Source organism: Furipterus horrens, unplaced genomic scaffold (assembly GCF_987537825.1).
Source record: "Furipterus horrens unplaced genomic scaffold, mFurHor1.1.pri manual_scaffold_9, whole genome shotgun sequence".
In the NCBI taxonomy this organism is placed as follows: domain Eukaryota; kingdom Metazoa; phylum Chordata; class Mammalia; order Chiroptera; family Furipteridae; genus Furipterus; species Furipterus horrens.
Window position 1 is genome coordinate 94,202,666 of NW_028327179.1, and position 13,154 is coordinate 94,215,819.

A 13,154-nucleotide genomic window follows, 5' to 3' on the forward strand; every position below is an offset into this window, starting at 1 on the left:
CTTTCTTGATCTGGACTCTGGTTACACAGGTGTGTTTGCTCTGGGAAAACTCATTGAGCTATACCTTTGTTTGTGTTATATTTTGTTGTGTGTGTGTTATTCTTCTATAAAATGTACAAAAGGAATAAAAGGAAGGAAGGGAGGGAAGGGGGGAGGGAGACCTGGGCAGCAAGGCATGATGGGAAATCCTGGGCATCTGAAGATCTGGATTTCATTCTGATTCTGCCATATACTAGCTGTGTGACCTTGGATGAGCCATGGACCTCACTGAATGTCATTAATAAAATAGACAACAGAAAGTGCCCTACGTACCTCACAGTGCAGTTGTGAGGGCCGAAGGATGTAACGGACGTAAAAGTCCTGCCGTGGGCAGTAGAGTATGGCAGGAGGCAAAGTGCTGTTGTTACCATAGATCTCTGAAGATGGAAATGCCTGTGGGGTCAGTGCTACCAGTAAAGCTCAGCCCAGGGCCATGGGCAGGGAGGGCTGACACGGGCGTGTGTGCGCGTGTGCACATGTGTGTGTCCTCAGGCTGGTTTCTGTACTTCCATTCTATCGCCTCACCTAACCCGCCAATGGCCTGGACCTCAGAGGGTGGAGCACTTGGAATAAGCCATGTGTTCACAGGAGGTGGGTTGTGCCTCTTCCCTTCCAAAGTGGCTATAAATAGCTGCTGTATATACTTTCTTAATTGCTTTTTCTAAGGTATGGATGCATGTCTACATCTAAATCTGCCAAATTCTTTAAACTAGAACCTACCTCCCAGCCCCCACACTCCAAGCCTGAAACAGCTCAGACACACCAATGGGATCCCAAAGCTGAAAAGTCAGAACTGAAAGGACCTCTGTGACCTGGTTTAGAGAGTCGGGTAGTGAGGCACCCACTCACTCAGGCTTCACACTGAGGACTCAGGGTGCACCTTGAAGACAGGGCACAAGGGGGATTGCTTTTCTTCTGGGTTACAAAGCCAAAGTCACCACGTTTTCCATGGATTGGTTTCATATTCTAGTCTTACGTCCCCTGGAGAATGAAAACCTTTCCTCTTCATCTGGCTATATTACCCATGGCTATGCTAGAAAGCAGTTTCTTCAAGTTCCCTGCCTTCTGGGGGGTAAGGCTGGGATAATTCAGCCCACTTTCTATGACGCCATGCCCAGCAACATGTGGGGGAGCACGTATCGATACTGCGTGTACCACTGGCGCCGCTATTTGGGAGGAACACAGCTGAAGCCGCCCCCACCTTGAGTGCCTTTAGCAAAATAGGAAAATGTTAATTTTTCTATTAGATTCCTGGATCTCCAGGAAAAATCTTTTTGAAAGCAATGACATTTTTATTTTCTTTTTCTCATGTAGACTCCACATGATAGATGAGGTGTGTGTGTAGGTGTGAGTGACTCAGGATGTATGTGCATGTGTGTGCATGTGTGTGTGTGTGTGTATCTAGCTTGCAGAGAAAATCATACACAAAAAGCTAAATGTGGCAAGGAGATATTAATAGGAGAGAGCAATATGATTTCTTACTTAAAGTCTTTATCAATAGATTTCCATGAAGTTCCCTCAACAGGTTTATCTATTGCATTTAAATATTGGTTTACAGATCCTAAACTATATGATGGAAAGACAAAGAGATGAAGAACCTTAGAAATAAAATTAGAAGTTTCTGCCCATTGAAAATCAAATACAGATAAAACAGTCTCCTCGAAAATGTAGGGACTCTGGATTGAGAATGTAAAACACAAGGAATATTTTTCCCAATACTTATTAAGTAATCAATATTTCCAAATGTTAAATATTAGTAAATATTTAATATTCAATATTTATTTCCAATCTCCTAAGGGCACCATTACTTATTTTATGACATAAGCCCCAGCTGAAGTAAATTCTACTGGATTTTAGAATTGCTTTCCTCTTCAACACATCCTTACAGAGTAGTTTAATGCACAACAGAGAGCCTGATGATGAAGTGCGCTCCCTGCTACTGAATATGTCCAAACACAAGTACTCTCGGCTTGCTTGGTACATTACAGTTTCCAGAAACTTCTCACCGTCACCAGTCCTGAGGGTTGGGTGGGGAACGGTCATGACCCCAACTTACATACCAGATGACCTGTTGATGTTGCCTTGGCAACTGGCCCAAGGTCACAGCTGATGGACAATGGATCCAGGACAGAACCCCTGGCTGACCTTGTTGAGGACTCTGAGGCATGGCCAGGCCAGGGAGAGAGGCAGCAGGGGCATCCTCGTTGGGCGTGAGGCAGGGTAGGTTGATTTACTTAAGAGTCCTCCCAATTCTAATTCAGAGTTATTAGGCCAGTGCAGGAGTCAGGGAGGACCCTTGGGGATCACTTCTTAACATTGTCTTTTGGAAGACACTTAAAGTGCTACCTGGCTGACATGAGAGAATATTCTGCTTAGACCCCGCCCCCGCCCCCCAAGTTCTCCTGACACTCCAGGATAAGCAGACCCTCCGTGTGCTCACCAGCACAGACAGAGGGCCTGAGTGCGCCCAGGGCAATAGCACAGCAAAGCTCAGCCCGGGAGTCCCCGCCTCCTGCCGGCCAGGAAGCTGCTTCTATTTCAAACATTTCGGATGAGTGGGTCAGCTTGCTCTTTTCCAAGGGCAAGCCCTTTCTTAAGCACCCGCTCCTTCTCCTCTTCACTTCAAATGAATTCGCCTCCACCCCCAATTTTTCATCCCTTAGTGTTTTCTAGAAGGCAAAGGGAAATATGTAGTGCCCATATAGCATAACTCCCTTTCCCATTGCTTTTCCAGACAGTCCCCTCCACATTGTGTTGGCTTCTTCGGACGTGGCCTGGATGGCTGCCTGGTAGGGGAGGCCTTTCTGCCTTCCGTGCCTGGGGAGGGGCTGTCTGCCCTCCAAGATCCAGCTTCAGGCGGCCCCGCTCCCACTCGGCCAGGCCTGCACAGTCATTTTTAGTGCTGAAACACATCTCAGAGTCTTTACATAGGCTGCTCCACCCTCACTGTTATATAAATCTCTATTTAGCATTTTCACTTTTTAGGAAGTAAAACATTCACCAACGCAAATCGGAAGAATAACTGCATGAACCCTTGGTGTACCCATCACCCACCTTCACCCAGTGTCAACTTATGGCCATATCATATCCCGTCATCTGGAAACATTTCAGTATACCAGTAGTCCCTCTCTGTATTGCGGTTCACTTATCGCGGCCTCACTATATCACGGGTTTTTAAAAAATATTATATGTAATTATTTATCATGGGTTTTTCGCTATATCATGGGATTTTGCAGTACTGTACAGTAAATACCAAAATAAATGTAAGGTTCCTACTTCGTGGATTGTCACCTATCGCGGAGGGGTCTAGAACGTAATACCCACGATAAGTTAGGGATCACTATATATCTCTAAAAGAAAAGGCTCTTTTCTGAAACATGACCACTAAAAATAAACCGTAACTTCCTAAGCACATCAAATATCCACTCAGGGTTCAAGGTCCTGTGATTGACTTTTTTTTTAAGACTGGTTTGTTTGAACCAGCATCCAAACAAGCCCACCCACTTTTCACTGGCTTCTTCTCATTCATAGTAAAGATCTCTGGGTAGACAACCCTTCCTCCAAGCAGCCTCCCAATCCCCAAATGCCTGGATATATGTCCCTTGTCTGTTCTCCTATAGGTCCCAAGATCATTCTATAACCCTCACCACCGGTCTGCATCCTGAGATAGACTGTGAGGTCCAAGATGAGGGGGCGGGTCAGTAGTCTCAAAGTCACGCCCCCATGCCCAGCACAGTGCCTGGTCTATAGTATGCACAAACTCTCTGTGTGTTGAAGAAATAAGCTAATAAATGAGCCCCAAAATAGAGCTATAGTTCCCGTTCCTAAGCCCACATTCAGTATAATGGTTTACTTATTAGTCTGTTTCCCCACGTGGCAGAGACTGAATTATTTTGGATCCCTAGTACCTAGTCCAGCACCTGGCACACAGTAGGTGTTCATTGAGGGGCAGCTGAATGAGTAACACTCGGGCTTCCACTCCACGTTCTATCTGTATGACTTGGGGTTCACAGGCTTTCCTCTCTGGGTCTCATTTTTCTGGCCTCTGTAATGAAGAATCTGGATTCACTATTTCTAAGGTCCTTTTGGGTCCAACTTGTGATTCTGAGTAGGGGTCCAGCCTCCCCAGGAGTCCCCATTTGCCATACATTTGCTGCCCTCTGCTGGCAGGATTGGCTCAGAACCCCTTTTTTCCCAATTTTCCTGAAAGAACGAGAGGCAGGCAAAACAAGGTCCCGGTGGGTAGACTGGTCTATAAACGCGACAAGGACAGAAATGCCATTGCCTTGTCTGGGTCCCATTAAAACACAGAGGCAGAGCAAAGAGGATCACTGGATCACTGGGGCAGGCTGCAGACAGAAGGAAAGGCTGACACAGTGGTCTCACCCCATGGCCGTACATTAGAACTCAGGAGTGGAAGGTCTTCAAAAAAAGACAGGGGGCCCAGGCCCCACTTCAGACCAATGATCAAACCCCTGCGGGGCAGGCCCAAGCATCCACATGTGTTAGAAGCCGTCTGCTGTGTCTAAGGTTCGGACACGTCAGAACGCCTAGACCACGCTGCCACCCGCATGTGCTCACTGAGCCGAAATCTTAGAAGCACCGTGAGAAGCTCAATCGGGGAAAGAAGAAATGAGGACTTTGATTTTATAATGCAAATTTCCCTCAGCTTATCTTAACATGTTTTCTTTCAAACGGGCCCCTCTCCCTGAACGCACAGTAGGCTGTGATCCCACAAAGGTCTTTAGACCTCTGTGCCAGAACACACTGGGCACAGCAGGTCCTCAAAATTAAGGCCGGTTCGTCTTTTCGCAGGGTGAGGGCCAGAGAGGGACAGGGCCGCTCTAGTGGTAGTTGCCCTGTTATCTGTATGTCTTCACTCCCAGCATCTCAGCAATATTTCCTGACTTTTCCTAATCTGATGGGTGACAAATGGACTCGCATTGTTTTCATGTGTAGCCATAGTTACAACTCGCGTTTCTTCTGTGTTTGGCCTCTTCGTATCCTCTGACCTTTTTCCTAATGAGTTTTTCTTCTTCGCTTTTGGGGTTTTGCTACTATTGATCCTTTATAGATGTTGCAAAGTTTTCTTTTTCTTTCTCTTTCTTTTCTTTATTGTTTTTATTTTTATCTTTCTGTTGCTGTTACAATTTCACTATTTGCCTTTTAACTTTACAATGGACCAATTAGTACCTACAAGACCCCAGTTTCCTCATCTAACTGCTGCCTGGTAGGTTGGCTGGAAGGGTTAAGTAAGGCAGCATCTGTACAAGGCGTAGCCTGCCGCATCCTCGGCTCTCATTATATAAATGCCAATGATGTTTTATAACCAAACTTCCCTGTACGACACTCAGAGGCCCCAGCTCCCTGCCAGGCCTGCTTGTCCTCAATAACGCACAGCACTGCGAAGCAAAGACACGAGAATCTTCTGCTCAACAGAACATGTGGAGTGCTCACTGCATGCAATCTGGGTAGTGCCACCTTTGGATTTTGTGGGGTTTCCATGTACATGTTGGCTCAAGTTGCACAGGCCTCTAAATCTAATGGGAAAGACAGAGGGCTGTGTGACTTGGACTAACTTCACTCTCCCCCTCTGCCACGACCCGTCAGACGGCCGCTGAGTTCTGCAGCCTCCAGGAAGGCCTGCCCTACCTGGACATGGTGATCGCGGAGACCCTGAGGATGTACCCGCCGGCTTTCAGGTAGGCGAGCGGCTCCCCACACAGACCTGCACCTCAATCTGTCACTGCCTGTGTTGCCACCAATGCTGCACTCATGCTCCTGGAGGCAAGTCTGAGTCTTAAACTTCTTTATTTCCCCCAGGGGTCACCAGACATAACGCCTTTCACACAATAACCACAGCAATAAACATATTAACGCGACCTTCCTCCCCAACCCACGCCTATCTCTTTGGCCTCCTAGCCTTAGATGACCTTGGCTATTCCCCCAGTCCATTCATTCATTCATCCGTTCATTCAACAACTACTTACTGAGCATCTGGGAAATCAGCCATGTACACAACAGATAAAACCCGTGCCCTTGGAGTTGACATTCCAGGGCCTGGGACGTACCTCCCTGATCCCCAACATCCCACACCTGTCCCATCCTTGGAGCCCCAAGCCAAGACTCCCGCTCCGGGGAGGTCTGACTCAGTGACACCACACTGTTCCTCGCTGCCTCCCCTCCCCAGCACTTCCGCCTCTAACTATACTTTGTGTTATATTCTTGGACACGTGCCAAGTACTCTGCAGAATTTCTCCAGTGGAGACCGCCACACTAACCTGCAGGTGCCTTGAGAGCAGGAATCAGGCCATCTGCTTCTTTCAGGGTCCCCCTACTCAAGGCCTCTCATGGAGCCCAGGGGCTTACCTCAGGTCCCCAGACTCAGAGAATGAAACAGTGGCCAGACTTCAGGCTCTAGAAATGGAAGCAACACAAAGCATTGAACTCTATGTCACAAATTCCATCCACGTTTCTATGACTTAATATACCACATAAACCTTTTGCCATTTTAAAAGGGAAAATGTGAATGATTTGAAGGTATCTTAAAATAACGCTCCAAAAACATCACTAGTGATTGTAGATACTGTCCGATATGTCCAGACCAAGAGCAAATATAGAGAATTCCAGGGGTGTGGGTCAAATCATGTCATACCCGAGCACACAAGGTTTCTGTCACCTGGTCTGGGAGCAGCGGTAATACCAGGGCTCGCCTTGCTCTCCTGACGCCAGGGTTAAGAGTGGCTTTACAGGCCTTCCCTGATTTGGGGGGAGCCACAGAGCAAACTGTATCCAATCTCTGTTTTTTAAATGACTTATACCCAACATCCCTCCAAGGGTACTGTGGGCAGCTGCTATATACATTAAAAAAAAATTCAAAATAAGACATTCAGGGACACAACAGAGCAAAGACCATCCAAAGGAAAGAAGTCTTTACGGCACCCCAGAAATGGCTGGTAACCCGGGTCAGGCTTCTCTGGTTGCTGAGGCTCCTGGCCCGGAGAGGACCTGGCTGAGCTGAAGAGTCAAGTTCTCCAGTGGGAGGGAAGTGTATAAACTCATCAGATACACGTCATTTCCTGGCTCCAAACTCAATCACAGATTTGTCACATGAGACCTTGAATAGATGACGTGTTGAATGACAGAGTGAACAGGCTCTTGAACACAAAATGCTGCAGCCGATTCTCCAGTTCTGCCGCTGACACTTTACAAGCAGCGCCGTGTAAGAGGATGTGGGTGAAACATTGCTCCGTGGAAGCACTACAGGGCAGGACAGACACTAGTGACTCTGGATGAATTTGTTAAAATTCCCTCCTAAAGTCACATATTGTGCCAGGGCTCTATCCTGACAGAAGGGCTCTAAACCAGTGATTTTCAACCTTTTTCGACTCAGGACCCACATAAACGACTAAGATTCTGCAGCACACCAAAAAATATATTTTTTGCTGATCGGACAAAAAATAGGTGTAATTTTGATTCATTCACATCAGATGTCTAACTGTTGTGTTGGCTGTTGTCATTTCTTTAACAGTCTTAAGGGTAAGAGGCCTGTGCCACTAATCAAACAGTCAGGTATTGCATGTTTTAAAAACTCTTGCGGCACATGGGTTGAAAAGCTCTGGTATAGACAGAAAGTCAAGACAGTCTTGGCCCGGCCCTAAGTTTGCTGTATGGTCTTGGGTAAGTTCTGTGCTGCCCTGTGCTTCTGTTTCCTGAGTATTCCGTGGACACATGTGCCAGCTGCACCTGCCCACGGAGCACAGTGAGACTCAGTGGGCTAGCCCTGCCCTCTGAGCAGCCTGCCATGTAAGGCAGGAGTCAAAGAGCAACAAGCACTGAGCTTCAAGTCAAGTGGGCAGCGTCCAGCCCTACGCCTGTCTTAGGCAGTCATGATCTCCTGGGCCTCACCTTCCTCTACACCTTTTCCACTGATAATTTTCATCATAACAGTTCTGCTGATTTCTGCTATCCAATGACAGAAATGAGACAAACTATCCTTATTCTCACCCAGACAAGAGGCCAATTTGCTTCGGCCCAGGCATATGATCTGGGGTGAATGTAAGGAAAGTGAGAACTTTGTTATTCTATTCTATTCTGTTCTGTTCTATTCTATTCTATTCTGTTCTGTTCTGTTCTGTTCTGTTCTATTCTATTCTATTCTTTCCTATTTTATTCTATTATTTTAGTTTATTCTATTCTATTTTTATTAGCATTTCTTTAATCTTAGAAAAATCTTGTCAGCACTGACACAACATGACTGACCCCCTAATCTATTTTTTAAATGGCCCTATGAAAAACATAATTCATATTGAATAGTTATTAACGTGACTTCAAGATCTATGCAGTATAATTCAGAGATTTTTCTGGCCTTGTATATAACCTAACCTAGCCAGGCAGAAAGCCAACCATGAACAGAGGGAAGGTCCTGTTTTCTGGTTTTTAGGGCATCTTACTTCCCAGTCCAAGCCATTTCTGGTTAAGATGAAAAAGAAGAAATGTCAAGGAGTGGTCCTGTTTGATCCATTTAGAACCGAGGTTGTACCCATCAGAGCTCCCCACCTTTCTCCTCTGACTTGAGCACTGGTGTTTGCTACCAGCTACAAGCACATAGTAATTGCATTAGTAACTGAGGGTCTGAGTGGGGCCCTGTAGCCCTGGCCTTTCACATTCCTGACTCTTATATTAAATGTTCCTAACAGAGTGATGAATGCTGCCGGGAGCTGCGGGTTGCTCTCAATTTCTTTATAAAATAATTCTATCTCCTCAAAGTTATTTAGGGAAACACAGTCCTACCACTTGAAGTAAAAGCCAGTATAGATTTTTTTTAAAGATTTTATTTATTTACTTTTAGAGAGAGCGGAACGGAGGGACCAAGAGAGGGAGAGAAACACTGATGTGTGAGAGAGACACTGAGCAGTTGCCTCTCACACGCCCCCAACTGGGGACCTGGCCTGCAACCCAGGCATGTGCCCTGACTGGGAATTAAACTGGCGACCTTTTGGTTCACAGGCCAGCGCTCAATCCACTGAACCACACCAATCAGAGCAGTATAGGTTATTTTTAATCAAAAATAATTACTTATATTACCAAAATAATATGCTTATACAACAAAGGAAAAAACCCAAACCAATACAGAAAGATCCAAATAAAAAGTTCGCATCCCACCCTGGCTGGGTAGCCCAATTGGTTAGAGCATCGTTCTGATACACCAAAGTTGCTGGTTCAATCTCCAGTCAGGGCACATACAAGAAGCAACCAATGCATGCATAAATAAGTGGAACAACAAATTGATCGCTCGCTCTCTCTCTCTCTCTGCCTTCCTGTCTAAAATCAATAAATTTAAAAAAGAAAAAGAGAAAGGAAAAGCTGGTACCCATGGTCCCCTGTCATCTTCCACCCCAGTCCCATCCCCTAGGGAAGATAGTGGTAGCAGTTCAGGTATCCTTCCAGAAATTGTATGTTCATATACAAACATAGATAATCTAGCCCTTAAAAAAATGAAACATAAGTGGGATTATGCCGTGGCCATTTGATAAAAAAAGCAATCTGACTAGTTTTCCTCTCTAGTAGAAGTTATCCATAGCGACATAGACAATGAATGGGGAACAGATTTTCAAACCCAGATTTCCTTCAGGTAAAACGATAGGGTGAATGAGGGTAATTAAAAGGCTTGATTGTGGGGGTGTGTGTGGCCAGGGGTCATGCTAGCCCCCACCAGAAACAAGCTTTCAAAACCGCCTGTGTGCTCCAAACACCAGGCGCAAAATGGACACTTCAGGAAGGAACAGTCAAATGCATTTTCACCAAGAGCTAAGCAGGTCTAAAGAGCTTAGAGACTTCAGGGTCCTGGAGAGTAGAAGGTTAATGGGGTGGAAGTGGAGTGGGGCTTGGCCACCCCCAGAAGAGGACAGGGCCTCCTCCTCCCCTGCTCCCCAATCTCATTCCACACTTCAGACTCAGACCCCCCTTTGCCCCAGCATTCCCCCACCCTAGCTCTCCTCATCTCTACTTTGCATCAAGGGGGGTGACCTGTGTGTCCCCACAGGTTCACACGTGAGGCGGCGCAGGACTGCGAGGTGCTAGGACAGCGCATCCCGGCGGGCACCGTGGTAGAGATGGCCGTGGGTGCCCTGCACCATGACCCGGAGCACTGGCCGCGCCCTGAGGCCTTTGACCCTGAGAGGTGAGCACCACGCCTTCAAATGGGCCCCTGAGGGACATGAGTGTCTGGGGATTGGAGGCAGCTGCAAGAAGACAGAAGTTTGGTGATGATCCAGTCCAGTCGTCCCCAAACAGTCAAAAGCCAATGCAGTCATGCATTTGTGAGGCATCATTTTCAAAGGAAATAATTAGACCGTTTTTAAAAGCCCCAAGCAGAATCCAGAAAGTTGGCATTCCAGCAGCACTGCATGCAAGGAGCGAGGCAATTTCAAATTGGTGTCTTCTCTTTGCCACAAAAGAGGACACAGGATCTTATTTCAGGTGTGCATAGGAAAGTCACAAAGCGTCACTTATTAAAAATTGGAGCCTGCTCCAAAACAACAGTATCGACCAACTTTCTCCAGGAATTCCTGAGATCCAGCTCTGCTAACGTGGTAGACCTGGCTCCCCCTCTGGTCCTCTGCATGGGTTTGGTCCATTATGTAGGCTTCATTTCCAGGCTCCCAGATTTAAAATGTCTGCGCAGACGTCTACACCCCTCCTCAAAAGAAGGCATTTATATTCCTTCCTGTGCGACCCGGCAAGGGGAGGGCTGGCCAGGCAGCAGGGGACTGTCCACCTTTAGTGCTTGCACCTTCCTGGGGAACACGCCCCAGCTCTACAACTCTGCAACCCAGTCACAGGGGAACTGGAGGCTGTGGGACCTAGATAAATACAGTACCCTGCAGCGCAGCAGCTCCTGGAAATATGGTAAAGATCAAGCACTATAAACAGGCTTACAGCATCACCTTTGAAAATAAAAATTGCATTAATATTAGGTTGGAAAAGGTGGGTCTGGGGTTCTTTGGGTCCAAAAAAAGTGCAGAGACAGCAAGACGTGAGACGGCTATTACAAAATAGTGGCTGTCACCTAGCTTTACTGTCACAGAACATATGTGGCACATGCTGCCACTTGGTAGCAGATAGGCAGTTTCTCCAAGGATGGGCTTCCCATGGTTCAAATACCACAGTCACCAATGGTTCAGTTCACTGCTTGAACCAGAAAGGCAAGTGTGGGCAAGCAAGGCAGCTGGCAGGGCCTGGCCACTGGGCCAGTGAGGACTAGAGCCTGGGACTCTTCTTAGGAAGTGGGCCAGGGCTGGTGTCACCCTTTGGGTGATGGAGACCTTGGAGCCAAGGGTCTGGGTAAGGGCTGTGGTTTCTTTAAGACTCTTATCTTTCTGGATCATAGTGAGCCCACAGGCCTATTAACAGCACAATGAATTGTAGGAAGGCAGGAGGGTTGACTTCCCAGGTGCCTCTTCTAATTCACCAGTGCCTTTGCGGGAAGGGAGGAGGGATTAGCAGCCACCAGCTCCAGAGTTTAGGGACGGGTCCAAGAGAAAACAGGACTCTGTTGACTTCCGTGAAGGTTGGACCCGCTTGGAAGGAGCATCACCTCTGATCTAGGGGACCCTGAGTCAGACCCAGTGATTGAAGAGGCCCCGGAATAGAGGCGGGTGTCCTGGGCTGACCCTGACTGCACTGCCCCCACAGGTTCACGGCCGAGGCCTGGAGGTGCCGGCAACCCTTCACTTACCTGCCATTTGGAGCGGGTCCCCGGAGCTGCCTCGGGGTGCGGCTGGGGCTGCTGGAGGTCAAGCTGACACTGCTCCACCTCCTGCGCGAGTTCCGGTTTGAAGCCTGCCCTGAGACTCAGGTGAGCCCCCTGCAGGTGAGCCCCCTGTGGCGAGCCCTGCTGCTCCAGGCTCAAGGGTGCCATCTAGTTCTCTGCACTGAAGTTGGCCTATTATTATTATTATCATCATCATCATCATCATCATCACTACAGCAGGTTGGGGCCTCATGATGCTCTAGCTCTTCCCTCTTTGGCAAAGAAAACCCAGTAATCCTGAAAAGTAGATTTTATTATTTCCATTTTTCAGATGAGGTGCTAAAATAAGGTTCAGAGAGGTTAAGTAACGGGCCTGAGGTCACACAGTTGGACTGCGGGCTCCGTGAGGACAAGGACCCAAAGTCTGTCATCTTCCTTGTTGGACGCCTCAGCACCCAGCTTAATGCCAGGCATGTGGCAGGCACTCATTCACTCATCCCACAAACATTCATGAGCAAATGAATGACTAGCCAGAGGCAAGAAACTGGAGTTCGAACCAGATCTTGTTCACTCCCAAGCTCTCCCTCTTCTCCACACCCAGCAGCCTCTCCACCCAGTGCTAACTGGTCCCTACGCAACTGGAAGATCGCTTTCCTCCATGCCTGGGATTCCTGTGCAGAGCTGTAGACCTGGACCAGAGGGCATAGGGGACAGATAAGGATACAGTGACAGATGGTGAGAACTTCAAGATCCAGAGAGTGGCACTGCCCCCCACCCCAAACAGGGAGACTGGGGCAGGCTGTTGGTCCTGGAGGAATAATGAATTCAGTTGGAGTACAAAAAATTGAGGTATCAGATGTGAAAATGTCCACCAAGTTCTGATGGTCAAGATTGGAGAGAGGAGGGACAAACTGGGACCACAGCAACCCGAGAGAGATGAGACAGCAGGGAAAGAAAGTAGGCCCTGACGGCCCTGGGTATTCCATGCGTGTCTCCCTCACCCTTGATCTTGACATGGTACAGGAGCCAGACCAATGTCCCAAACCACTGCTTATGCCTGGCACTCCCCAGCTCAGGAACCAGCCATGAGTCCAGAGCCTGCTGGGTCCAGGGAGAAGTCGTCTGGGCCCATTTTACAATGCATTGCTGGCCCCAGCTTCCCACTCCGAAAGGGTTCCACCTGCTCAGGCAGCTGCCCTGACCTGGAAATGTCATCTCTTCCACTTCCCACCCCCAGTCTATTCTCATCCTCTAAATCCCTTGGTGTTGCCTCGAATCCTGAAGTGACCCCTGAGAAGTTCTACTCACACAGTTTTCTTATATTCTTCCAGGAAGCCCTCCCCATTTGCTGGCCCCAAAT

The 13,154-nt window shown here is 47.8% G+C and overlaps 1 protein-coding gene across 1 annotated transcript in view; it reads left to right on the forward strand.

Moving 5' to 3' along the window:
• Positions 1 to 13,154, forward strand: part of TBXAS1 (thromboxane A synthase 1) — a 140,538-nt gene that overhangs the window by 126,194 nt on the left and 1,190 nt on the right. Inside the window, exons 10-12 of the mRNA XM_090287580.1 lie at positions 5,650 to 5,741; positions 10,085 to 10,222; positions 11,737 to 11,899. Coding sequence (XP_090143706.1) covers positions 5,650 to 5,741; positions 10,085 to 10,222; positions 11,737 to 11,899 — 393 coding nt within the window. The remainder of the gene's footprint in view (positions 1 to 5,649; positions 5,742 to 10,084; positions 10,223 to 11,736; positions 11,900 to 13,154) is intronic.